Source organism: Mchenga conophoros, linkage group LG11 (genome assembly GCF_057382185.1).
Source record: "Mchenga conophoros isolate Kocher_MC1m ecotype Shallow Benthic linkage group LG11, M_conophoros_male_GT1.1, whole genome shotgun sequence".
NCBI classification, from domain to species: domain Eukaryota; kingdom Metazoa; phylum Chordata; class Actinopteri; order Cichliformes; family Cichlidae; genus Mchenga; species Mchenga conophoros.
This window is the reverse complement of record NC_140536.1, coordinates 27,738,268-27,763,499: the sequence shown is the minus strand read 5'-3', so window position 1 is coordinate 27,763,499 and position 25,232 is coordinate 27,738,268. Positions and strand designations below refer to the sequence as shown.

At 38.1% G+C, this 25,232-nt stretch overlaps 6 protein-coding genes across 6 annotated transcripts in view; 1 reads left to right on the top strand and 5 right to left on the bottom strand.

Moving 5' to 3' along the window:
- The window catches only part of fam171a1 (family with sequence similarity 171 member A1), a 61,552-nt gene that overhangs the window by 5,022 nt on the left and 31,298 nt on the right, over nucleotides 1–25,232 (top strand). The window lies entirely within an intron of this gene.
- Nucleotides 2,332–4,210, bottom strand: LOC146564388 (rano class II histocompatibility antigen, A beta chain-like). The gene is made up of 5 exons (XM_085292150.1): nucleotides 4,114–4,210; nucleotides 3,680–3,940; nucleotides 2,982–3,263; nucleotides 2,708–2,865; nucleotides 2,332–2,500 (listed from the first exon to the last, which is right to left on the bottom strand). Exons 1-5 carry the CDS (start codon nucleotides 4,169–4,171, stop codon nucleotides 2,468–2,470), a joined length of 792 nt encoding a protein of 263 aa, XP_085148276.1. The 5' UTR covers nucleotides 4,172–4,210; the 3' UTR covers nucleotides 2,332–2,467.
- Nucleotides 10,169–14,019, bottom strand: LOC146564387 (H-2 class II histocompatibility antigen, E-S beta chain-like). Its single transcript, XM_085292153.1, has 5 exons — nucleotides 13,906–14,019; nucleotides 13,455–13,715; nucleotides 11,437–11,718; nucleotides 11,210–11,320; nucleotides 10,169–10,963 (listed from the first exon to the last, which is right to left on the bottom strand). Exons 1-5 carry the CDS (start codon nucleotides 13,961–13,963, stop codon nucleotides 10,938–10,940), a joined length of 738 nt encoding a protein of 245 aa, XP_085148279.1. The 5' UTR covers nucleotides 13,964–14,019; the 3' UTR covers nucleotides 10,169–10,937.
- LOC146564386 (H-2 class II histocompatibility antigen, A-U alpha chain-like) lies at nucleotides 14,497–16,924 on the bottom strand. The gene is made up of 4 exons (XM_085292139.1): nucleotides 16,532–16,924; nucleotides 15,765–16,028; nucleotides 15,395–15,676; nucleotides 14,497–15,305 (listed from the first exon to the last, which is right to left on the bottom strand). Exons 1-4 carry the CDS (start codon nucleotides 16,611–16,613, stop codon nucleotides 15,163–15,165), a joined length of 771 nt encoding a protein of 256 aa, XP_085148265.1. The 5' UTR covers nucleotides 16,614–16,924; the 3' UTR covers nucleotides 14,497–15,162.
- LOC146564385 (rano class II histocompatibility antigen, A beta chain-like) lies at nucleotides 17,721–21,449 on the bottom strand. The gene is made up of 6 exons (XM_085292146.1): nucleotides 21,350–21,449; nucleotides 20,923–21,189; nucleotides 20,535–20,816; nucleotides 19,529–19,639; nucleotides 19,425–19,450; nucleotides 17,721–19,326 (listed from the first exon to the last, which is right to left on the bottom strand). Exons 1-6 carry the CDS (start codon nucleotides 21,444–21,446, stop codon nucleotides 19,300–19,302), a joined length of 810 nt encoding a protein of 269 aa, XP_085148272.1. The 5' UTR covers nucleotides 21,447–21,449; the 3' UTR covers nucleotides 17,721–19,299.
- LOC146564384 (rano class II histocompatibility antigen, A beta chain-like) lies at nucleotides 21,750–25,000 on the bottom strand. Its single transcript, XM_085292147.1, has 6 exons — nucleotides 24,859–25,000; nucleotides 24,438–24,698; nucleotides 24,050–24,331; nucleotides 23,552–23,662; nucleotides 23,430–23,455; nucleotides 21,750–23,331 (listed from the first exon to the last, which is right to left on the bottom strand). The coding sequence occupies exons 1-6, from the start codon at nucleotides 24,953–24,955 to the stop codon at nucleotides 23,305–23,307; spliced, it is 804 nt and encodes a 267-aa protein (XP_085148273.1). The 5' UTR covers nucleotides 24,956–25,000; the 3' UTR covers nucleotides 21,750–23,304.

Genomic DNA, 25,232 nt, shown 5'->3' with positions numbered 1-25,232 from the left:
AGAATACAATGCAATACTACATGTTTCATATTTAATTAAAGTTGGTGTGTGTGTCCGTGTGTAAGAATGAGTTGTGTGGTTATGTGGATGTGAATTATGTGGATACGTGGGACTCTATTCAGTCCAAACAGAGAGAACTAAATAAATAAGGGTGTAGGGTTAAAATAAATTGTTAACATGTGAGAACAGTTGATACCTCCATGGACAGATGTGTTGCTCTCAGGCTGTTGTGATATTTGATACCACAAGTTACTACATGTGAAAAATGTGAAAGATGTATCTGTGATTATCCGTGATCGATAACGGTTTGTTGAGTGATCAGCCGATCACAGAGCCGACTTACCTGATCAGTTTATTCAGTCTGTTGGGTCTATCAGCTCTGACGCTGCTCCCCCAGCAGACCACAGTAAAGTACACCGCACTCACCACAACAGAGGAACAGAAAATCTCAGAAAACTCATATCAAAGATCTCAGCTTAATTATGAAATAGAGCCTGCTCATCCCCTTTGTCGGTCTTTCAGTTTAGCGTCTTTGGATCACCACCAATAAAATTTTGTGTTACTGATGTTTTTAATACTTGTTTTATGAATTTTTTTTTTTTGTCAAATTAGAGATTTAGAGATTTAGAGATTAATAATATAAAATTTGCTGCAAGAAAGTGACCATTATTCCAGCAAATTGAAATAATAATGAATGAAGTATTCACATGCTCCCATTTGTTGGCCTTCCTAAGACCTTTAGAAATATGATCCTAGCTGTGAATCTCTGAATGCAACTCCCTGATGTATTTATAACCCTAAAACCCTGCAGACCATATTAACACAGTAATTCAATTCTCTCTTATTTATATAGTGCCAAATCACAACAGTCGCTTCAAGGTGCTTTATATTGTAAGGTAAAGGCCGTTCAGTATTCTGGAGAAAACCTCAACAATCAAACAACACCCTACCAGCACGCACTTTGTGATGGCAGGAAGGAAAAGCTCCCTTTTTGTCAAGGTAGCGCTGTGTGGTAGGCAGGAGTAGGACCCAAACCCAGGACTCATAACACAGAGGGATAAAGAAAAGATTTTATTTGCTGTAAAATTCAAACACTAAATACAAGGAAACAAAAACCTAAAACTGGAAACTAGGAATTACAAGGAATCCGAGAAGCACAGAGGAAACACAGCGATGTGGGACAACACAACAACAAGCAGAGGACGACAGAGGACATAACACAGAAGACAATTAGAGGATGGGAAACAGGAGGGATCACAGCTGGAAGTAATCAGACACAATGAGACACAGGGGAAGAAAAACTGAACACACTGAACAGCAACACAGCTGTCCCCCAACACAGCTGTCCCAAACCATCAACACCGCAACACACTGAACACAGGATGGGAGACTGTCAAAATAAAAAAGGAAACACAGAGAGGGTGAAAAGGATGACGAACTGGGGAGAACACAGATGAGACCAAGACAACCAGAGCACAAAAGAGAACAGGCTAAATGAACAAGAACCTAAGAATTAGAAATACAAATGATTAAACTAGGAAGAACAAGGAAACTGAAACATGATTAAAACTAATTCAAAGAATATAAATTAAACCAGAAAACACACACACTGAGTCACAGACCCAGGACCGTGACACTATTAACAGAAAGAAACGTTCAGCAGAACCAGGCTCAGGGAAGCCCATCAGCTCATCGTGGGGCTTCCCTGAGCCTGGTTCTGCTCGAGGTTTCGAAGAAAGAGAAGATAAAAAGGGCAAGTAAAGCACAGGAAGATGGGACAAAACAAAGCCTGTTGCTTTTGTTTGAGCCTTTAGGAGTTGCCATCCTATCTTCTGTACTTAAACAACTAATCAGCATGGCCAGCAGTCTCATCTATAAGACAGTACTGAGGGCTTCTTTAACCCATAGATTACCAAAAATACCCACAGGAGAGCAGGAGAGAGGCACATAGCTTTGTTTACCACAGGAAAGAAAATGGAAAAACAAAAACTGCTGAGCTTCATAAATGATAAATGATTTCAGGTTTTTGGAATGAAGATAAAGTAGATAAATCAGACTTCTCGCAGATTTCTCTAAATTCAGCTTTGAAACCTGTGGGAATGTCGATATATGAATTGAGAGAGAAAAATTAGCACAGATAACTCAGCGGAGTTCTGTTCGTAAACAGAACTCTGCTGTATATATATATATATATATATATATATATATATATATATATATATATATATATATATATATATATATATATATATATATATATATATATCATAAAATTATTTATGATATATATATATCATAAATAATTTTATGTATTTCAATCTGAGTGTAAAAGTCTGATTTAATCTCCATCCTTCCATCACTTAACTACTTCAGGGTGGTGGTGGTGGGGCTGGAGCCCAGGTGTCACAGGGTGAGAGGTGGGTGACCTGGAGAGGTCACCAGTCTGTTGCAGGGCATTTAATCCACCTTAAACCTCATTTTTCCCACTATTTAGATCGGCCTGTAGAATAAATAAAAAACAACAGAGTTGAAATTTGTTCATTTTAGATTGCAGACATTTTGTGTTAATGTGTTAAAACGTTAAAGTAAAAACTGCAACTGCTACGGTAACCGTGACAGAGTTAGAAGTGGGAATAATGACTGCTAGAGTGAAATGGGGAATAATCAGCACACTGCTTACATTAACTAATGCAATTACCCAACTTACAGTTTCAGATTTTGTTGTTTGAGGTTTTTTTTGTTTATGTGTCTCACATGTGGCCTTCCTCTTGTAGAAAATAACTCCAATAATTGGAAACACCAAAGCCAGCAGCAGCCCTGCTGCACCAACAGCAATCTTATTCTTCCCTGCTTCAGTTATTGGCACTAAAAACACATTTATCACTGTGTTAGATATACACACTTATTTAATATGTCTTATGTTAGAAGGATAACACCAATATGAGTTCTACTGATAAACTCTCCTCCAATCACTCTCTTACCCCAGTCATAAACCTTGGGCTCTGTGAGGCTGGCATGCTCCACCATGCAGCTGATTTTCTCTCCAGGTTTCGATGAAATCTCGATGTAGGAGTGAATCTGGTAGAGCCAGTTTCCGTTGGGTAGTTCATCAGTGGAAGTCACATTAGATGTTGCCTCCTTTCCGTCCTTCAGCCACGTCAGTTTGATTTGTTTGGGATAAAAGTTGTACGCGCTGCACATGAACAAGCCTGGATGTTTGCTATCTGCTGACTCAACTAACCTCAGCCTGACAATGGGCTTCACTGGAGGAAAGAACAGACAGAGCTATTTAATATAAAATGAAATATCATCAGTTAATACACTGATACTGGACTAATAACACTAAGTTTCTGTAATTATTTAGACTACAGTCAGACATGTGTAACAGTGGAACAGATGAAGAGTTTCAGGAGCTGCATTTTCCCGCGTATGTTGTCCTGATTCTAAAAAAAAACATTGCAGGTGTTTCGACGATGATACATGAATGCTTTTCACTAAGGAAATGATCTGAACACTTCTTTCAGCCCACTTGATGAACAGATTCCTGCAATCATTCCCTCATAAAGTTCTTAAAACGTTTTCAGAAAAGCTGCTCTAAAGCATCAAGTTGTTTCTAAAGAGACCCCAGAGTGAGCAGGCTGCTGAACCCTAAAACATCATTAGTTTCAGCTGTGCTCACCTGGTCTTGAAAGAATGTCCAACACGAGTGGGATGTTGGTTCTGCACTTCTCTTTGTTCTTTTTCTCATGTTCCAGGAAACCTTTGTTTTTATTGAGATTGTCTGCAATTTCTTTAGTTTTCTTTGTGTAGCCGACATATTTCCCCAAAGTGCTGTTGTACTGGCCCAGAAGCATCTTATTCAAGTAGACTTGCGCCAGATAAACAACATCATCTTTAGAAGTAAACAGGCAACGGATCACACCGTAACCAAAGTAAGCATCTGTAACACAAAGTCAACAATTAGCCAATATGGAAATGCTCATGTTTTTTTTATCTTCTCACACACAACAAAAGCACCAGTTTAAGGTTTGCTTGTATTTTTATTTCTCTAATGATATCATTGTTGTATTGTTGTAACACAAACAATACAGTTTATATATTAAAGTTACTTACCCGCTGTTGAAAATATCAAGAGCACATGTGGCAGTATCACAAAGTTGTGAGTGTGCATGGTGACGAACACGAAATCACGAATGAAAGTAGCAATCAATCTGATCTTCTCGCATAAGGAAGTGAATCTGCAGCTTGAGTAACAATAAACTTTTTAAAGAGTAGGCGTGGTGCTCTGTGTATGTATGTGGTGTGATTTATTTTCACCCTAACTGCTAGATTTGTGCAGACTGTAAAAACTTGTGTAAAATTTCACCTGAAGCTGGTTTAAACTGTTTTTGAAACCATACAGGAAGGCCGTAACACATCTGTTTGATATCCAAGCAGTGGTGCCTTCATCATGGAAAGAAAAAAGAAGGTTTTTGTAAGCGATAAAAGAAAGAACTGTGCTTGAGATGAATTAGTATTCAAAATTTGCTTCATTTCCCCGCTATGGCAATTTATTACAGTGCAAACAAGGAATTTAGTTCCAAAATCAGAACTCTAGCATATGGTGTTATGTATTTCAAGTTGGAGTAAATTCTTAGCAGTAACGCCCTCTTTCAGTTTAAAATAACCTGAAGAAAAATTACTGCTGCAGGTCTGATATTTGTATCTTAATATTGTGCAGCGAATTGTGTGTATTTGTAGTTTCATGCCTATAATAGATTGAGATATTAGTTTCTTTTAAGTCCTTTGGCAATAAAAGAATATAAAAAAAAACATTTTTTTGGAACTTATAAAACTCATCGGTTTTACATTAACCTGAATACCTGCAATATTGTCATTACTGACAGAAGTAAAAACGTCTTTTTATTTTTGCTTTATTCATAAGACTAAATATTTACCCCAGATTCCTGTTTAGGGTCTCTCCAGTGCTCCACGGTGCAGCTGTAAATGTCGCCCTCGCTCAGGCTAAACGTCAGAGTTGAGAACTGGTGGAAGGTTTGATCTTTATTGGGAACATACCGACTGAGCGACACCCTCTCAGACACTGGATGGCCGTTTTTGGTTTAGCTGAAATTGATGGAAGGTGGGTTGAAATGATTCACAAAGCCGATCAGGCTATTTTCAACCCCCAGCTCAACTTCTTCAGCAAGACAGAGGATGCTCTCAGGGGGTCTGTGGTGGGTTTAAAAACAACTAAGATCCATCATATCTTACCAGTTATGTTACATCAAAGATAAATGAAGTAAACAGCAGTAAAACTCATGTACCTTTTTCCTCCAGTGGATTTTTCTGTAATGTATAACACATTTGTTTTCTGTGTTCTCAGATCTCCAGATATTTGACTTGGGTTAATCATAAGATAGGTGGGCACTGTGTATACAACCCCGTGTCTTTTATAATCAACATTAAAAAAGCTCTTCAGCCTTGAATTTACTTAACTTATATCATTGTCAAAACAGGTCACTATTGCAACTGAGAATAAAAACTTAAATAATAAATATATAAATTTATGTCAATAGAAAATTAGACGAACAAGGTTGTTCTGTTTAACTCTCGGGTATTTGGTTGTCTAGAGAAACATCAAAAGACGCCCATTGAAAGGTGAAGTTTGAAGGAATGTCAGGAACTCATTCTTAGATTGATTATTATGACCACAGGGCGCTTCATGTGTGAGTGGCCATTGTCAGGAAATTCAACATTGTCCAATTCAAGGCCACACATTTAATCTCTGTCTGGTCAATGAAAATAACAGACTGATCACACCTTACTTCCTAGGTTCCTTCCTGTAACGGAGACATTCTGAATTTGTCAGTAATTACATAAACAGTTCTTGCATCATCAGCCAGAAATATGAGAAATTACACAAGGCTATGCGTAATACACCACATTCCTCGGTTTTTACCACAGTTTTAGTCCAAAACTTTCTAACTTCCTTGTAACACGTGTGATAAGAATGACTACACACAAGTAGCAGAAACCCAAAAAGCAGAAGTTGGTGTGTCAGGACCAAGGTGTTGCAATCACAGCTGCAGGGTTCGCAGGTCCCTGTGGATTTACTTTGGTAACGAAAGAAGTTACATCCAGTCCTTCTCACTAAAATGCACAAAATACTTTGAAACATCCTCATAAACATCTGCAAAGAAGATTTGAATCACTGTTTACCAAACTGCACTGTTTACCTCATAGTTTATGGCTTCTTCTTTTCTGCCTTTGCTGGCATGTTACGGAGTTTGTTTTAACAACAACACATTAAATGCTTTGACAAGTCTCTTTTTACTTCACTAAAACCACTTAGTGAAGGAATTTAAGTTGTTCGGGTTAAACCAGATTGGTTTTTAAAGAGTCTGATGATAAGCTAAAGCAAAAAAATTAACTGTGCCTACGTGAGTAATATCAATAAGAAGATTGGTACTCAAGGTTTCTTAGCAGAATATTACAAAGCATCACACTGCCTCTGCAGGCCCAGCTTCTTACCAAAAGGTGTCCTCGCAGCTACCTTACTGGCTCTGTCTGTCTGGTAATATTCTGGTTGTAAGGTTGTAAATATTTTTGCAACAGGACTCAGCTCTCTTACTGTGTTATTGAAGAGCATACAGTGAGATTTAATTCAACTAGATAAACGATAACTAGAAAAACTAACATCCGTTTAAATATAAGATTAGTTTTTAGTACTTGGATGATTCCTTTGCAGTCAGTAAAGGCCTGAAGTCTAGAATCAATAGACACCAAATGGATTTTCTTTCATTTGAGATGCTCATCCAGGCCTTTACTGTAGCTGTTCTCAGTATTGCTTGCTTGGGGGTCTCTCTGCCTTAAGTCTTGTCTTCAAAAACTAAAATTCTACTACAATTATACAGAATTTCCTGGAGGAACCCACCCGAGGGATTAATAGCTTTATCTAATCTAATCTAAAAAGCATGCTCTGTTGGGTTGAGATCAGATGACTGAATTGATGAAGCTGTTTTCCTGCAGTCTGAGAGCAATGGGCCTTTTGTTAAAATAATATGGTACTGTGAGGTCTGTAAATTTACACAATGTGTAACAAGCGGGAACCACTAGATGTCAGCAGATAGCTGTCAGTTCTGCTTTCTTATCCTAACTATAGTGGCCAATGTAGGACAAACATGTTTTAGTCAGGCAAGAGATCAAAAACACAAAATTTAGAATGCCCCCCACAACAGCTGCAGCTGACCAACGTATTTCCACTACTGTTTAAAAAAAACAAAAAACAAATGCAATCAAGTAATGGTCAGTTAGATAGTTTTCAGTACTTTATGTTTTAATCCCAGAGTCACTTCAAAAACTCTGGCCACCTACCATCTGTAGTGAGTGTATTCAGATATGAAAGTGACTCTGGACCAGATTCACCCCAGAGCTTTTTTGCTATCTCTGAAAGGCTGTCAGTTCACTGTTTATCTCAGTTGTCAATGCCAGGTGAGAAGCATCCACCTGGCATTTACAGTTCAGTACAGAAACAACTTTAGTGAAGGTGACAAATGATCTTATGGCGCTCTGACAGTGGACTCATCTCTGTGCTCGTTCTGCTAGACCATAATATTCTATTACAGCGATTAGAGCATGCTGTAGGTATTACAGATAGTGCTGTGATAGTGTTGTATCATATCTAATGCACTCCAGTTTATTCATGTAAATGGAGAGTCTTCTTCACACACTGAGAGTAATTATGGAGTTCCACAGGTTTCCGTGCTGGGACCAATTGTCTTTACATTATACATGCTTCCCTTTAGGTAGCTCTATCAGAAGGCATAGCATACATTTTCACTGCTATGTGGATGACACCCAGCTTTATCTATCCATGAAGCCAGGAAACACACACCAATTAGTTAAACTGCAGGAATATCTTAAAGACAAAAAGATCTGGATGACCTCTAATTTTCTGTTTCTAATTTCAGATAAAACCAAGGTTATTATACTCTGCCCTGAAAATCTTAGAAATATGGTATCTAACCAGATTCTTACACTTGATGGCATTACCTTGGCCTCCAGTTACACTGTGAGGAACCTTGGAGTCATTTTAGACCAGGAAATGTCCTTCAGTGCACGTATTAAAAAATATGTAGGACTGCTTTGTTCCATTTGCACAACATCTCTAAAATTAGAAATATCCTGTCTCAGAGTGATGCTGAAAAACTAGTTCATGCATTTATTACTTCTAGGCTGGACTACTGTAATCGTTATCCGGTTGTTCAGTGATGACGCGACGAATCCTACTTCCGGGTCTAAAGTAGTCTGCGTTTAATATGGCTTTTGTGTTGTTAACATGTTTAATGTTTTGTATTTTCTTCTATTTGATCTCAAAAAGCTCCTAAAACAGTCAGTGATCACTGTTGACCTCCCTCGGCTTTTATTACCGCTAATCATTTATTTAAGCTCAGTTTTTAAAACCTTAGGATGTAACTACAGCCCAGCCCATGAATGACTAACCTCGTATTGAGGATGGATTATCTCAGTTGTTCTCCTGGCTGAAGTTTGGTCCTTTTACAGCATCCTGCCATGCGATTACATTTGTTCCTGACCACCGAGAACACTCACGTTAACTTTTATCGAGTGGGAAAAAAGTTAGCTTGTTTATATTATGCTAACATAGCTGTGTTGCTAGCGGTCACGTAGCACATCATTATATACCAGCTAGCCCAACTTCAGTAACCCTACAAACGTCACTGCTGTTTAGTTTTCTGTCTTCATTTATGCTGGAAGTGATAACAGAGCTGTACGTTTTAATTTGTTTCCAAAACCCCGCAGTCAGGACATGCTATATTGTATTTAGATAGAAGCTAGCGAGCTAACTCCCTGCTAACTTCTAACTCCGTTAAATGTCATAAATTCCGTTTTCATGGATGCCTGGATGTTAAACTCAATTGTTACACCTGGTAGAGCAGAACACTGATCATTTTATTAAAGATGAAAGACTTTAGACAGTTTTTCAACTCTCAGTAATGCCATAGTGATCGTTTGATATATGGACCTGCAGCGGAGTTTAGACCCAGACACGGCTAGTGACGTCAGACTGAACAACCGGATTATCAGGATACCCTAAAAACTCCCTGAAAAACCTTCTGTTAATCCAAAATGCTGCAGTACGAGAAAGAGAGAGCATATTTCTCCTGTATTGGCTTCCCTTCATTGGCTCCCTGTTAAATCCAGAATTTAATTCAAAATACTGCTCCTCACATACAAGGTCTTAAATAATCAGGCCCCATCTTATCTTAATGAACCCACATTTCACTCTCGGACTGCGGGCTTGCTTGTGGTTCCTAGAGTATTTAAAAGTAGAGTGTGAGGCAGAGCTTTTAGCTTTCAGGCCTCTGATATTTGGAATCAGTTTCCAATATCTCCAATATTTCCAATAGTTTGTATTCGGGAGACAGATACTATCTATGCTTTTAAGATTAGGTTTAAAACTTTCCTTGTTGCCAAGCATATAGTTAGGCCTGGATCCGGTGTAGACTGCTAGGGGGATTCCCATGATGCATTGAATTGATTGATTGACTGATTAATTAATGTCTTTTGTCCTGTCTTCCTCCCCTCACCCTGGTCGCAGCAGATGGCTGCCCCTTCCTGAGCCTGGTTCTGTTGGAGGTTTCTTCCTGACAAAAGGGAGTTCTTTCTTCCCACTATCCCCAAAAGTGCTTGCTCATAAGGGGTCATATGATTGTTGGGTTGTTCTCTGTATGTGTTATTGTATGGTTTAGCTTTTCATATAAAGCGCCTTGAGGTCACTGCTGTGTCTACTGTAAAAACTTCAGCCTCTGCTGTTGAGACGGACTACACCATGATGCTACTGCCACCATGCTTCACAAACACGAACATCTCTGATTGCTTTTGTGCAGCAACACATGTTCTGCACTGTTTGTCTTTACTGCGACGGGCCCGACTTACTAAACTAAAAAATGACCAGCAGATGGCAACAAAAATTAATATCATATGCATAGATTTAAGTTTTTAATGATTTTACTATTACCTACTGTGATTACCTTTAAAATTCTTAATTCATAACCTTTTTTAGTTAACGTTAACGTGATGACTTCACCACACAACTCAGTTTATCATATATTTTATATATTTAAAACTTATGAAGAAGGCATCATCAATACAATTATGTAGGGTAATATATTTTATTTTATAAATATACCACTTAATACAAAATGTAAAAATAGTGGTGAAAAAAACTTAGTATACCAGTTCTATTTTTCTTTTCCTTTTGAGTTTTTGTTTCATTTTTCCTTTGTAGTCCAGACCAAATTCAGCCCCCTGCTGGGATCAGGTTAATTTTGATATTTCACATCAAATAATCCTTATCCTGCCACATTGCTTTTGAACAACTGGGCCCTACGAACCCAACGGTATCCAGTTCACACTTGACAAAGAAAAGCATGAAATCTTTAAGTTAAAACAGCTGGAACAAGAAAATGAAGAACATATTGCACGATGCAGTTTCACATTAAGTCTATAAATAAATCAGCTTGTTAGAATAACTGAATGACTAGATTAATAAAATATATCTCTTTTATCCAAGCCCCAGATATATATTTTTAACATTTTCAGTAATATTAATAAAACATTTCACAATCAAGTAGACCTTCAAAACAGCAGCATCTCTGTCAACATGAACATTTACAGCCCACACTCTGAGAAATCTAAATAAATAAATTAAATCATTAGTTACATTGTTAATTTAGTTGTGATGTTTTATAAACAAAAGTCTTAAGTCATATGTTTTTTTTCCTTTTTTTGCTGAATATTTCTGAATTCTCCAGTCTAAATGCACAAATTATAAGTGTCTTCCCAGTTGGCAAACTCAAAATTGACTTTTTTCCATTTGCTGCCATCGTTTCTTAGATGATTCCACCTTCGGACAGTACCTCCAAACAGGTAGATTAACTTGTTGGCACCAATATCCGGCCTATACAATAATAACAAGAAGACAGAGTTAAAATGTATTGGTTTTAAATAACAATAATTTTGTGTTAATGTGTTAAAATTGCAGCTGCTACAAAGTGCGGTAGAGTTAGATGTGGAAATAATGACTGTTAGAGTGAACAGCTTGTTACCTACAGAGCAAGTAAAAGTTATTCCTTAAATGTACTTATATAATTGCTCAGGTTACAGATAGAGACATTAAGGAGGTCACGTTTGTCATGTTTCTCACTTGTAGTGTTCCGCTTGTAGAAAACAGCTCCACCGAGTACAAACACCAAACCCAGCAGCAGCCCTGCTACACCTATAGCAATCTTATTCTTCTCTGCCTCGGATGTTGGATCTGAAAACACATGTATCACTATATTACATTTCTAAACTGTGAATTTAATAAGTCTTATTTAATAACATCATAAACCAGGATGAGGTCCAAGAATAAGCTTCCTTTCACTGTCTTACCCCAGTCATAAAATTTGGGCTCCATGAGGCTGGCATGCTCCACCATGCAACTAATGTTCTCTCCAGGTTTGGGTATAATCTCCAGGTAGGAGTGAATCTGGTAGAGCCAGTTTCCGTTGGGTAGTTCATCAGTGGAAGTCACATTAGATGTTGCCTCCTTTCCGTCCCTCAGCCATGTCAGTTTGATTTGTTTGGGATAAAAGTTGTACGCGCTGCACATCAACATGCCTGGATGTTCACTTTCTGGTGACTCAGCTAACCTCAGCTTGACTGTGGGCTCAACTTGTGGAAAGAACAGACAGTCAGAACGATTTGGTATAAAATTAAATACCATCAATTAACACTGATTAGGCATTGCAGCAATAACACAGTTTCTGTAATGAGCCTTATATCCTTCTCTGGAGCTTCAGTTTTCCTGTAATCCTCTATTCCGATAGAAGATGGCGTGTTACCAGTCGGGCAAAAAGCAAAGCAAACCAATCAGATTTAAATGAAAAAAATTCACAAAGAAAGCACAACAAAGCACCCTCAAGTGCACTAAAGAGTAAACAGTTAAATATGTAGTATTAAAAATTAGGTCTCTGTCTTCTAAGCCCCTGTGAGTAAATTATTTGATAATTGACAAACATATTGATTTGCTCCTATTACAAAGACTTGGTTCCAGCAGATAGTTGAAATTAATCAAACCCCTGAGCAATACTAACTGTGAGAATCCTCAAAGCACAGACCAAAGAGGAGGAGTGGCAGCAATCTTCCACTAAAGCTTTGAATAGATCCAGATTTACAACTTCTTAGATTTCATTTGAAAGCAGAACTCTTAGCATTGTAAACTCTAATCGGAAAACTCAGTTTTATTTGCTGTTAACTATCATTCATATGGCCCTTACTCACAGTTCCTAGGTGAATTCATAGACTTTCTAATTTAGTCCTCAGCTCTAATAAAATAATTATAGTAGGTCATTTTAATATCCATGTATATGCTGATAATGACCGTCTCAAAATTGCATTTAACCTGTTAGTAGACTCAATTCTCTCAAAATGTAAAAGACCCCACCCACCACATTAATCTGGATCGTGTGGGAAAGGTGGCATTAAACATTTAACAGTATTCCCAGTAAAACCCTCTGTTTGATTAAGCTTATAATTTGGGCTGGATCTTTTCACTCGGAACATTCCCTTATTTAATAAACTACGCTGCATCATTGCTTTCAGATCTTCAGGTTTATCTCTGGCTCTCTTCCACATTGTGTCTTTTGTCCTGGCTCTCTTCCCTCACCCCTGACTGTTCAGTGGTTGTCTGTTTTTTGGTATGTTTTTTCGAATTTTCGCTGATATTCCTCGCCATTCTGTCTCCTTGTTTCCTGGTCATGAATTCTGTTAGCTCTGTTGTTTCGACTAACTGTTTTATTTCGGGAACTGCTTTTTCTTTCGTGTCCTCTGAGCTGTTTACTTTCAGTCTAGGGTTTTCTCATTTCTCTAATTTGTCCATCCGTCTTCCTGCTCGTGACCAGGGTTAACAGAGGGACATCTTAATTCCTAAAATACATCAAGAGGGCTGAAGAGCAGTAACTAAGCACGCAGGGTTGTTTCCTTTATGGAAGTGTTTTCACTTTCAACATTTAAAAGAGATGGCGCACAAATCAGGAGAGATTTTCATTCATCAGTAATTCATCAGTTTGGAGTGTATAAGGAAGTTGAACACAGGGAGGTAATGATAACTCCACACAAATCCACAGGTTGGGTTAAAACTAGGAACCTTCTTTCTGTGAGGCGACAGTGCAAAACACCGCAGCACTGTTAGTAATTTTCAAAAACTTACCAGTCACAGGATTCAGTCACTGATTCAGTCACCAGCAATCTTTTTCTCACGTACTTAAAAAACATTTTAGGGAAAGTCCCTGTAGAGCACCAAGCTGTTACCTAGTGCTTTATTGATATCACAGAAATAAGAAGTGTAACTATCAATGGCTGCTGGAATCTAAAATATCATTAGAGTTTCAGAGTTTTTCTATGCTCACCTGGTCTTGAAAGCACATCAAACACTAGCGGGACGTTGGTTCTGCACTTCTGTTCGTTCTTTTTTTCTTGTTCTAAGAAACGTTGGTTTTTGTTGAGTTCATCTGCAATTTCTTTCATTTTCTCTGTGTAGCCGACATATTTCCCCAAAGTGCTGTTGTACTGACCCTGAAGCACCTTATTAAAGTAGAGCTGTGCCAGATAAACAACATCATCTTTGGAAGTAAACAGGCAACGGACCACACCGTAACCAAAGTAAGCATCTGTAACACAAAGTCAACAATTAGCTGATGCTGAAATGCTCATGTGTGTTGTCTTCTCACACACAACGCAAGCGCCAGTTCGACAATCTTAAACGTTAGCTTGTGTTTACTAAATAACACAAATGAATCAAACGTCTTTTTTATTTTTACTGTAAGACCGATAAACAGCTATTATCTTGAAGTTACCTACCTGCTCTTGAAAATAAGAGGAACACACTTGTTAGCAGTAAAGTGCAGCGAATATGCATGGTGAAAAAATAGGAATCACGAATGAAAATAGGAAGAAGTCTGATCTTGTTGCAGAAGGAAGTGAATCGCCAGATTGAGCAACAGTATTGTTATGCAGGCTTTTAGTAGGCGTGGTGCTCTGTGGGACATGATTTACTTCTATTGTCGGATTTGTGCAGACAGTAAAGCTTTTTTTAAACACAGACAAGCCGTAATTTTTATGTAATATCCACAGTTAACCCTGATTTGTTTGAATTACTAAACACAACCCAAAACAAGTATTTCTCCAGTCTGAAGTTACTAAAAAGATTTATATTTGATTTTATTAAACTTATTGGTTTTGCATTTATCTGAACACTAGCAGGCTAGCAGCTTATATCTATATCTATAGCATATCAGGAAATATGTTTTTATTTATTTGTAATAATACTGATTTTAATGGCCGATGTGTTTATTTAATGGGACATCAGAGCTTTACGGGTTTTGGAACCAAAGATAAAGAGCTGAAAGACAACAGTCATTTTTTTCAACAAAGATTTCTTTATTTTGCTGGTATAGAAAAGAAGATTAAATAACAATCAAAGTTACATAAACAATAAAGGTGGTGTTTGGTTACAGACAAAAATTAGCTTCATTGCCCAGCTATGGCAAACTATATTTATTGTGCATATAATGCAAACATATTAATCCAGTCTTCACTACTTGAGAAAACCTTGTTGCATTTTACTGCTGCCTCCTAGAGACTCTGTTTTAGCACATTTTATTTAAAATTCATAATAACAAGCTACTTCTCACTGCTTTTGTGTCTGAAGCACAGCCAGCAACTCCATATCTCTTACTTGGCAAACTTTTCTGCCCTTCCTGACACAACCCCCAAGGGATTTGTGTCTCATGCCAGGATCAAACCAGAGATCTTCTGCTTGTTAGAAGAATGTGCAAACCACTACACTGCAGAGCTACTACTGCAGAAAATGACTACATGTTAACTAAAAGTGCTGCAACACCCCAAGCAAACAGCAGCAATTTAAATAAGGAAATAAAAAGTCAAATGGCCTTTTGAATTTCCTGTGTGAATCTGAAACACTTCTCACAATAAAGACTGGATGTGATTAGTGGATGCTGTTTCATTACAGTTAATTTTAAACCTTTGGACTGACCTAATTGTTGAATTGTGCCCCAGTTTTGTTGTTTATTTGTGTGATTTTCATGTGTGGAATCTCTAAGATAGATATTGTTTTTTGTTTTCAAGTCCTTTTACAATTAAAAATGTTCCCGTTGCCACTCCCAGCAGGCCCAGAGTCAGGCCCACTGCACAGAAAACATCCAGTCCATGACTTTCATGGCTTTTCATTATTTCTGTTTCTGCAGAAGAAGAAAAAAAAGAACATAATTACTGACTACAGTAAACAAATCTTTTCATTTTATTTTTATTCATTAGGGCAAATATTTACCCCAGATTCTTGTTTGGGGTGTCTCCAGTGCCGAGTGCTCCACGGTGCAGCTGTAAATGTCGCCCTCGCTTGGAGTGAACACCAGAGTTGAGAACTGGTGGAAGGTTTGATCTTTATTGGGAAAATACCGACTGAGCAACACCCCCTCAGACACTGGATGACCATTTTTGGTCCAAGTAACATTGATGTCAGGTGGATAGAAGTAATTCACAAAGCAGATCAGGCTGTTTTCAACTCCCAGCTTGACTTCATCTGCAGGGTAAAGAATGCTTGCGGGGGGGTCTGTGGTAGGATCAAACACAATTAACATCATCAGATCTTATCAGCAATGTTACAACATGAAGTTAACACAAGAATAAAAATCCTTTACCTTTATCTTCAGGTGGATTTTTTTCCTCTACTGTCCAGTATGACAGAAGTGCTGGACATGCTCTCTTGGCTTTTTGTGCATTGTTATATACATTCAAATTCTGAAATGTTTCACTTGGGTTAAATATAAAATACCGGGGCACCGTGTATACAACTTCATGTCTTTCGAAATCTGTATACATAAGCTCCTCAGCATCAAATTCAAACTGTGCCTCAGTTCTCCCATCAACAAAGCAGGCCACGACATAGGTAATTTCATGTGAAACTGAGAAAAAAGACAAAAAAATGCAAACAAGAGAATAACAATAAATGTATTAGTATGAACAGAATAGAACAGAATAGCCCTTTATTTTCACTGTACATAAAATATAAAGAGTAAGACAGGAGTATTAAATAACAAACTAAAGGAAAATAAAGGAAACATGTAACACATTTCATAACATCAAATCATGTGTTTCCAGAGTGTCCGGCTTGTAATGCAGGTTAACGCATGAATGAACCCAGGTGGAAGCACAATCCTAACCTCATGCAGTGCAGTTAATGATCTAATATAATACTACACAGAAAAATAGGACTGCATCACGAAGAGCAGTGATGAAATACATGCCAGTGAAGCTGGGGTGTTATTGTTAACCTCACAGTAGTATTAGTGAACAAGAAAATTCAAGTTACCAGATGACTTGAGAAGGAGACAAATTGAGAAAATTCAAACATACATTGAATAGTATGAGTTTATAGTAAAGGAGTAAATTAGAAATTCATCCTTACTTTGAGAGAAGACGCAGAAGCTGTTGAGCAGCAGGATAACGAGAGCAGAGCGCCTCATGTGTGAGCTGCAGGTGGCCATCATTGGAAATTCCCCCACTGGTCCAAACTGAACAAAATGCAAACTACGATCTCTTTCAGGGTCAGTTAACAATAAAGCCCAGCTACACCTTCTTAACACATGACCACTGATGGTAATGCAGCAGTCTAACCGGTTGAACAGGCGAGATACCTCAGAGAGATCGTTTGCCAGTAGCTACATAACTTTCGTGCATTCAGCTTATAGTGCAGTTTTGTTTTGTTTTTTTTGACGGTTCCTCTTTTTTGAGGAAACTAAACATGTGACCCATCTTAGAACAAAAACCTCAGAATGAGCTTCAACAGCAGGATAAGGAAGCCGGAAAGTATTGAAATGTGGAGCAGAACTGCGGTAAAGCCGAAAAGATGGTGTAAAAACTTTCATAACATCATGTGAATTTCGGAGGCAACTTTTCTGTATGACGGTGAAGACCTTGCTTATAAACACACACACACATGCGCGCACACACATATGGGTATAAAATCCTTTCCCTCTTGTAGTTTAGAGAGAAAAATCTGTGTCTCCTATACTCCTAAATTGTGGTTCTCATTTAATAATAATGAAACGATGATGGTTTTATCCACGTTAAGCCACAGAAATCTGTACGTTTGAATTTTTTAAGTATACAGAAGTAGTAAAAACCCTGAAAGCAGAAGTGGTGTATAATGAATGAAGTGAGTGTCCACAGTTGCAGGGTTCACAGGTCCCTGTGGATTTCTCATGTTCTCACTAAAATGCCCTGTGTACTTTCAGACACACTGGAGGCATTTCCATTTTTCTTAAATATTTCCAAAGGAGATCTGTAGTGAACTTTCCTTTCACTGCAGTGTTACGTCATGGTTTCTGGCTGCTTCTTCTCTGCCTTTGTCGGTTTTTTGTTGACTTTGATGGAACAGCTGATCCAGTGATTACTGACAAACCTGACTGCAATTAGCCTAAAGTCTGTTCCTTTTTTAAAAAAGTTTACTTCCTTGAAAACATTTCCAAGCAACAGCAGAGTTACGTTTTTAAGTTTAACCAGCTTACAGTGTTTTATAGTGAATAGTAATAAGTTAAAGCAAAAGAAATTCTTATTGGAGCTCTTCATTGAATTTTTTTCTTTATTTTTGGACTTGCTGTTTCAGAACAAAGACATCAAACAAATCATTCCCGAACTATATTTTCGGTGTGGCAGGGTGTGTCATCCTGGACAGAATTCACTGCCAACAGCGAATGTTATTGACTGACAGTAAATGCTCTGCATCAATGTTTACTCTACATTAAGGATCAAAGTAACATCCACATGACTGGTTTTCTGGCTGAATATTACATTGTATCACTGCCCCTGTTGGCTAGTCTTCCTACTATAACGTATCAAGTTTTTACAATAAGGAAATTTGTATTTATGTATGAATTATTTGTATATTTTCTAACTGGGGACAGCTTGTTTTATTTGCAAAAAGCACATTATTTTTCACTCAGCAGCCTTTTTATAAGGTATAACTTACTAGTATCACATCGCCTTCAGAGCTGCTTTAATGTTTGATGGCACAGATGCCTCAGAGAATTTCCTGATCCACCACATACCAAAGGTTCTCTTTTGGATTGACATCTATTCACTTGGAGGCCATTTGAGGACAGTGAACTAAATTTTGTGTTCAAGAAAACAGTTTGAGATGATCTCAGCTTTGTGACATGGTGTGTTATCCTGGTGGAAGCAGCCAGCAGAAGGTACACCATGGTTATACTGTTGGAAAAATATCACAAGCATTGTTACACCACCAGCAGGCTGAACTGTTGATACAAGGTAGGGTGGATCCAGGCTTTCATGTTTTTTACACCACGGTCTGACTCTACCATCTGAATTTTGCAGCAGAAATCAACTCATCAGACCAGGCAGCAGTTTTCAAATCTTCTATTGTCCACTTTTGAGCCTGTAAGAACTGTTCCTGTTCTTAACTGACAGGTGTGGTACTCGGTGTGGGCTTCTGCTGCTGCAGTGCTTTTTGTTTTGCAAACCTCGGTTGTATCGAGTGGTTATTTTAGTTACTGAGGCCTTCCTATGAGCCCAAAGCCATTCTGTTCTCAACCTCTAACATCTACAAAACATTTAAACCCAAAGAACTGGCGCTGATTGGATATTTTCTCTTTTTCAGACCATCCTCTGTAAAACCCCAGAGACAGTTGGAAAAATCTCAGTACATCAATAGTTTTTGAAGTACTCAAGTTGGTTAAATCACCTGTCTCCCTTTTGATTTAACCATGTTTACATGCCTAAGTGCATTAAGATGCTGCCATGTGATTAGTGATTATTATGCCCTTACTGCCCATTTCCTGTTTTCACCCCGCAGTGCTTTACAGCTGCCATTTTCGACATGTGCTGAAGGTTTACCTGCATTAACTGATTTTTGGCCACTTGAGGGCGGTAGAGTAAGGTAAAAAAAACAAAACATCATATTACATTCACTTTTTAAATTCTTCTTTCCAAAATGAAGCAGACAGGAAACAGTACACAGCTGTTTGCTGGTGGAAGCTCAGCTGATGTGATTCAGAGTTTGGATCAAGTTTACAGTGTGAGGAGAAAATGTGGATGATGTGAGTCTCTGTGCGTCTGTGAAAAGCTCAGACGGCAGTTTAAGGACAAGCAAGTCGACCACAACGTTTTACATAATCAGAACCAAAATCTCAGTGAAATCCAAAAGGCTGCTCCGACTCAAAGTGTGTCATCGGGGTATAAAACCTGCAGAAAAAAGAAAAAGAGATTTATTATAGTCTGGTAGATGTTTCCACATCTGTTTCAAAGTGATGGAAAAATAACTGTTAAATATAAACATCTACCTCGGTTGTTGACACCATGACCCGCCCTGCAGAAAGGTTCAACGTTTTTATCATTAAATCTTATCACAAGTATTGTTTTATGTTTATTAGAAAGAATCTCTCACCACTGGATTTCTTCTTGTAGTAAATGAGCCCAGCAACTGAAAACACCAAACCCAGCAGCAGCCCTGCTGCACCAACAGTAATCTTATCTCTCCCTGAGTCAGGCGATGGTTCTGAAAACACATTTATCAGCAGCAGCAGATTACATCTACATATTTTAGACTGATATATATCAAATATATGAATCATGAGTCAATCAGATGACAATACTTTTACTTTATTAATAACTCTAAAGTGCATTAGACTACAATGTGTTGTACATTCATGCAGTATTTTATTAATCTTCCTCATGTGGATGGCCAGTTTAGAAGTACCAGCTGACCTAGAGTAACATGCTTGTCTTTGGACTTGAAGAGGAAGCTAGAGGAAGCCCACACACGCACAGGGAGAAACTGCATACAGAAAGGCCTGGCCAACCAGGAGTTTCAAACCAGGAACCTGCTTGCTGTGAGGTGACAGTGTTAACCACATCACTGCTATGTCACTGCTATGTCGCTAAATCCTCTCGGCCGTTTTTAATGTGTGGCAAAATCAGCCTTCTACTCTGTGAATTCCTCGTTGATGTTTTCTCATAAAATGTCAAATTGAATACATGCTGAAAAATGTTGATTGTATAGATCCAAGAATAACGCAAAGTCACATTTGAATGATTATCAATTTGACTTGACTGAAAATACCGGTAGAAAAATGTATTTAAATCATTTGGAGTAAATGGAATTTACTTATTATTAAGTAAATTTGCTTTAAGATAACATGTCCAAAATAGCATGAAACACCTTTTATAACATCTCTTGTCTTAAGCTGACAAGTTTCTTGTTTTACGCAAACAAAAAGCAGAAAATTTGCATTTGGTTCAGTTGTATTTAGTATCAGCTAACTATATTTTATGTTTAAGCTCTCACTGAGTTGATTTAGATGTGCAAACCTGTAAAATGAAGTAACTAATGAAATACTGTGTAATTTTCAAATCTAAAGCTCAGATACAGGTGGCATTAAATACTCTCTTACCCCAGTCATATATCAGGGGCTTCATGAGGCTTGCATGCTCCACCATGCATGAGATTTTTTCCTCAGGTGTGGGTGTATACTCCAAGTAGGAATGGATCTGGTAGAGCCAGTTTCCATTTGGCAGCTCCTCAGTGGAAGTCACATCAGTTGTTGTCTGCTTTCCGTCTCTGAGCCACGTTAGTTTGATTTGTTTTGGGTAAAAGTTGTACGCGCTGCAGACGAGCATGCTTGGATGTCTGCTGTCTGCTGCATCCACAGACCTCAGCCAAACGTAGGGCTCGACTAGAGGAAACATACAAGTCATTAAAACAAAACTTGACTTTGTTTGTAGACAGAAAGAAAGAGAGACAGTTTTGAGATAATTGCTGTGATGTTTTGTGAAAATTACCTGAATTCTGGAGCTCATCATAAATCAGTGGGACATTTCTTTTGCAAAGGTTTGATTTCCATACCTCATGTTTCATAAAGCCCTGGTCACCGTTGAGCTTATCTGCAACTTTTATTCCGTTCTTTGTGTAACCGACTACTTTCCCCACACTGCTGTTGTATTGGCCTTCTAGCACCTTATTAAAGTAAAACTGCTCCACGTACATGGCATCGTGGCCGTCAGGGGAAGTAAACTGGCAATGAGCCACATAATATCCAAAGAGAGCGCCTGAAAAATGTTTTCCAACAAACAGTAGTTAATATGGCTAGTTAAATGTATATCCTATCATCACACATCACATGCTACAGCTAAACAGATAGCTGCTAAGTAGCTATTTGAGTCTGTTGTATCACTTTGATCAGCAGTATAAATAAAAAGTCTAACTTGCCTTCTGTGGAAAAGACGAGCAAAAGCACAAAGAAAGGAAGAAAACTGTGAGTATGAGACATGCTGTCTGGTAAATAAGAGTAGAGTGACTGAATCATCACACCTAGACAGCAGTGGTTAAAGTTGGCACTGAGTTGTAAAAATCAGGAAGTTGAGTTCCTGAAATGTATTGTTTTGATTTCAGTGCTCATAATGTCAGTGGGTCTCATATTCCCTCCTCAGTTATTTTGCATAAAGATTACCGATGGGGAAAAAGAAGTAAAAAATACATTTGGTTAAAAATCCGGAAGTAATGGTGCCACTTCAGTCAAATGGAGAACTCAGGATTTATATCTTTTCTAAGTGTAATTTATAAAACAAAACAATACACATTGCTAGTAAAGCAAATTTTGTATTGGTAGATTACAGTACTTATGTAAAACACAAAGAGAAACACACAGAAAGCTTTGAATCACTTTATCATCGTTTTTGTATAAAATTTAGTGTTGGCTAAACAACCATGATGTGAATTTCCTGATCCACTACATCCTACAGGTGCTCTGTTGGATTGACATCTATTTACTTGGAGGCCATTTGAGGACAGCGAACTAAATTTAGTGTTCAAGAAACCAGTTTGAGATGATCTCAGCTTTGTGACAATGTTGTATTATCCTGGTGGAAGCAGCCAGCAGAAGATGGTACACCATGGTCATAATGTTAAGAAAACATCACAAGCATTGTTACACCACCAGCAGGCTGAACTGTTGATACAAGGTAGGGTGGATCCAGGCTTTCATGTTTTTTACACCACGGTCTGACTCTACCATCTGAATTTTGCAGCAGAAATCAACTCATCAGACCAGGCTGCAGTTTTCAAATCTTCTATTGTCCACTTTTGAGTCTGTAACAACTGTTCTCGTTCTTAGCTGACAGGTGTGGTACTCAGTGTGGGCTTCTGCTGCTGCAGTGCTTTTTCTTTTTTCTTTACTTTTTTTTTGCAAACCTCGGTTGTAACGAGTGGTTATTTTAATTACTGTGGCCTTCCTATGAACCCAAAACTGTTCTGCTAACCGCTGAAATCAGTAAGACATTTAAACCCAAAGAACTACCACTGATGGGATATTTTCTCTTTTTCATACAATTCTCTGTGGAAGAATCAGTAGTTCTGGAAACACTCCAGTCTGGCACCAACAACCATGTCATGTTCAAGTTGGTTAAATCACCTGCCTCCCTTTGGATTTGACCATGTTTACATGCCTAAGTACATTAAGATGCTGCCATGTGATTAGCTAATTAAATATTTCTGTTACCAAGCAGTTAAATGGATGTACCTAAAGAAATGGCCTGTGGATGTATGTCCTCAACCACACATGGATGGAATGTTTAAGCAAACACAAGTGTTATATTTATTATCAGTAGTTGATTGTAGTTGATATCTGTAGTGAAACTGATTTACCATCCACACCAGGGTAGCTGGGATAGAAAGACAGGATGACACATGTTTGTTACACAGACTAGATAAACATGAATTTGAATAATTACTATTTTCTCTGCAATGTCCAAATATTATGCCCTTACTGCCCATTTCCTGTTTTCACCCCGCAGTGCTTTACAGCTGCCATTTTCGACATGTGCTGAAGGTTTACCTGCATTAACTGATTTTTTGGCCACTTGAGGGCGGTAGAGTAAGCTAAAAAAAAAACCCAAAACAAAACATCATATTACATTCACTTTTTAAATTCTTCTTTCCAAAATGAAGCAGACAGGAAACAGTACACAGCTGTTTGCTGGTGGAAGCTCAGCTGATGTGATTCAGAGTTTGGATCAAGTTTACAGTGTGAGGAGAAAATGTGGATGATGTGAGTCTCTGTGCGTCTGTGAAAAGCTCAGACGGCAGTTTAAGGACAAGCAAGTCGACCACAACGTTTTACATAATCAGAACCAAAATCTCAGTGAAATCCAAAAGGCTGCTCCGACTCAAAGTGTGTCATCGGGGTATAAAACCTGCAGAAAAAAGAAAAAGAGATTTATTATAGTCTGGTAGATGTTTCCACATCTGTTTCAAAGTGATGGAAAAATAACTGTTAAATATAAACATCTACCTCGGTTGTTGACACCATGACCCGCCCTGCAGAAAGGTTCAACATTTTTATCAATAAATCTTATCAGTAGATGCTGTCATGACAAAAACATTCTTTTATGTTTATTAGAAAGAATCTCTCACCACTGGATTTCTTCTTGTAGTAAATGAGCCCAGCAAATGAAAACACCAAACCCAGCAGCAGCCCTGCTGCACCAACAGCAATCTTATCTCTCCCTGAGTCAGGCGATGGTTCTGAAAACACATTTATCAGCAGCAGCAGATTACATCTACATATCTTTCACTTTTCTGATCACTTTTCTCTTGGTGGTTTTTAATGTGTGGCAGCATGGGCCTTTTACTCTGTGAATTCTGTGTTGGAGTTCTCTCATAAAATTTCAAAGGAATGCATGCTGGGAAATGTGGATATATCCACAAAGAAAGCAAAGTCGCATTTGAATGATAATCAGTTACAAAATACAGAAATACAGGCAGAAAAATGTACTTTAATGATTTGGATTAAATGTAACTACTTATTATTAAGTTAACTGGCTTTAGCTAAACATGTCCAAAATAGTATGAAATGTTGTGTAATTGTCTAATCTAAAGCTCAGATACAGGTGGCATTAAATACTCTCTTACCCCAGTCATATATCAGGGGCTTCATGAGGCTTGCATGCTCCACCATGCATGAGATTTTTTCCTCAGGTGTGGGTGTATACTCCAAGTAGGAATGGATCTGGTAGAGCCAGTTTCCATTTGGCAGCTCCTCAGTGGAAGTCACATCAGTTGTTGTCTGCTTTCCGTCTCTGAGCCACGTTAGTTTGATTTGTTTTGGGTAAAAGTTGTACGCGCTGCAGACGAGCATGCTTGGATGTCTGCTGTCTGCTGCATCCACAGACCTCAGCCAAACGTAGGGCTCGACTAGAGGAAACATACAAGTCATTAAAACAAAACTTGACTTTGTTTGTAGACAGAAAGAAAGAGAGACAGTTTTGAGATAATTGCTGTGATGTTTTGTGAAAATTACCTGAATTCTGGAGCTCAATCAGTGGGACATTTCTTTTGCAAAGGTTTGATTTCCATACCTCATGTTTCATAAAGCCCTGGTCACCGTTGAGCTTATCTGCAAATTCTATTCCGTTCTTTGTGTAACCGACTACTTTCCCCACACTGCTGTTGTATTGGCCTTCTAGCACCTTATTAAAGTAAAACTGCTCCACGTACATGGCATCGTGGCCGTCAGGGGAAGTAAACTGGCAATGAGCCACATAATATCCAAAGAGAGCGCCTGAAAAATGTTTTCCAACAAACAGTAGTTAATATGGCTAGTTAAATGTATATCCTATCATCACACATCACATGCTACAGCTAAACAGATAGCTGCTAAGTAGCTATTTGAGTTTGTTGTATCACTTTGATCAGCAGTATAAATAAAAAGTCCAACTTACCTTCTGTGGAAAAGACGAGCAAAAGCACAAAGAAAGGAAGAAAACTGTGAGTATGAGACATGCTGTCTGGTAAATAAGAGTAGAGTGACTGAATCATCACACCTAGACAGCAGTGGTTAAAGTTGGCACTGAGTTGTAAAAATCAGGAAGTTGAGTTCCTGAAATGTATTGTTTTGATTTCAGTGCTCTTGTTGTTACTGGGTACCTCCCCAGTTATTTTGCAAAAAATCTCAGATTACCAATGAAAAAAAAAAAAAAGAAGTAAAAAAAAAACACATTTGGTTAAAAATCAGGGAAGTAAAGATTTTGAACCAGCATTTTTTTCATGGTGCCACTTCAGTCAAATTGAGTGCTCAGAATTTTTTGTGGATCAT

Coding starts and splice junctions, on each gene's coding strand:
- LOC146564384 (XM_085292147.1), bottom strand. CDS start 24,955: ATGATTCAGTCACTCTACTCTTATTTACCAGACAGCATGTCTCATACT. Junction 24,699..24,858: donor GCTCGTCTTTTCCACAGAAG/GTAAGTTGGACT, acceptor AACATTTTTCAG/GCGCTCTCTTTGGATATTAT. Junction 23,456..23,551: donor CTACAAGAAGAAATCCAGTG/GTGAGAGATTCT, acceptor ACCTTTCTGCAG/GGCGGGTCATGGTGTCAACA.
- LOC146564387 (XM_085292153.1), bottom strand. CDS start 13,963: ATGCATATTCGCTGCACTTTACTGCTAACAAGTGTGTTCCTCTTATTT. Junction 11,719..13,454: donor TGATGTGCTTTCAAGACCAG/GTGAGCATAGAA, acceptor TCTTTCCACAAG/TTGAGCCCACAGTCAAGCTG. Junction 11,321..11,436: donor GCCCAAATTTTATGACTGGG/GTAAGACAGTGA, acceptor ATGTGTTTTCAG/ATCCAACATCCGAGGCAGAG.
- LOC146564388 (XM_085292150.1), bottom strand. CDS start 4,171: ATGCACACTCACAACTTTGTGATACTGCCACATGTGCTCTTGATATTT. Junction 3,941..4,113: donor CTTGATATTTTCAACAGCGG/GTAAGTAACTTT, acceptor TTTGTGTTACAG/ATGCTTACTTTGGTTACGGT. Junction 2,866..2,981: donor GCCCAAGGTTTATGACTGGG/GTAAGAGAGTGA, acceptor ATGTGTTTTTAG/TGCCAATAACTGAAGCAGGG.
- LOC146564385 (XM_085292146.1), bottom strand. CDS start 21,446: ATGATTCAGTCACTCTACTCTTATTTACCAGACAGCATGTCTCATACT. Junction 21,190..21,349: donor GCTCGTCTTTTCCACAGAAG/GCAAGTTAGACT, acceptor AACATTTTTCAG/GCGCTCTCTTTGGATATTAT. Junction 19,451..19,528: donor CTACAAGAAGAAATCCAGTG/GTGAGAGATTCT, acceptor ACCTTTCTGCAG/GGCGGGTCATGGTGTCAACA.
- LOC146564386 (XM_085292139.1), bottom strand. CDS start 16,613: ATGATGGCCACCTGCAGCTCACACATGAGGCGCTCTGCTCTCGTTATC. Junction 16,029..16,531: donor CTTCTGCGTCTTCTCTCAAA/GTAAGGATGAAT, acceptor CTTTTTTCTCAG/TTTCACATGAAATTACCTAT. Junction 15,677..15,764: donor AAATCCACCTGAAGATAAAG/GTAAAGGATTTT, acceptor ATCCTACCACAG/ACCCCCCCGCAAGCATTCTT.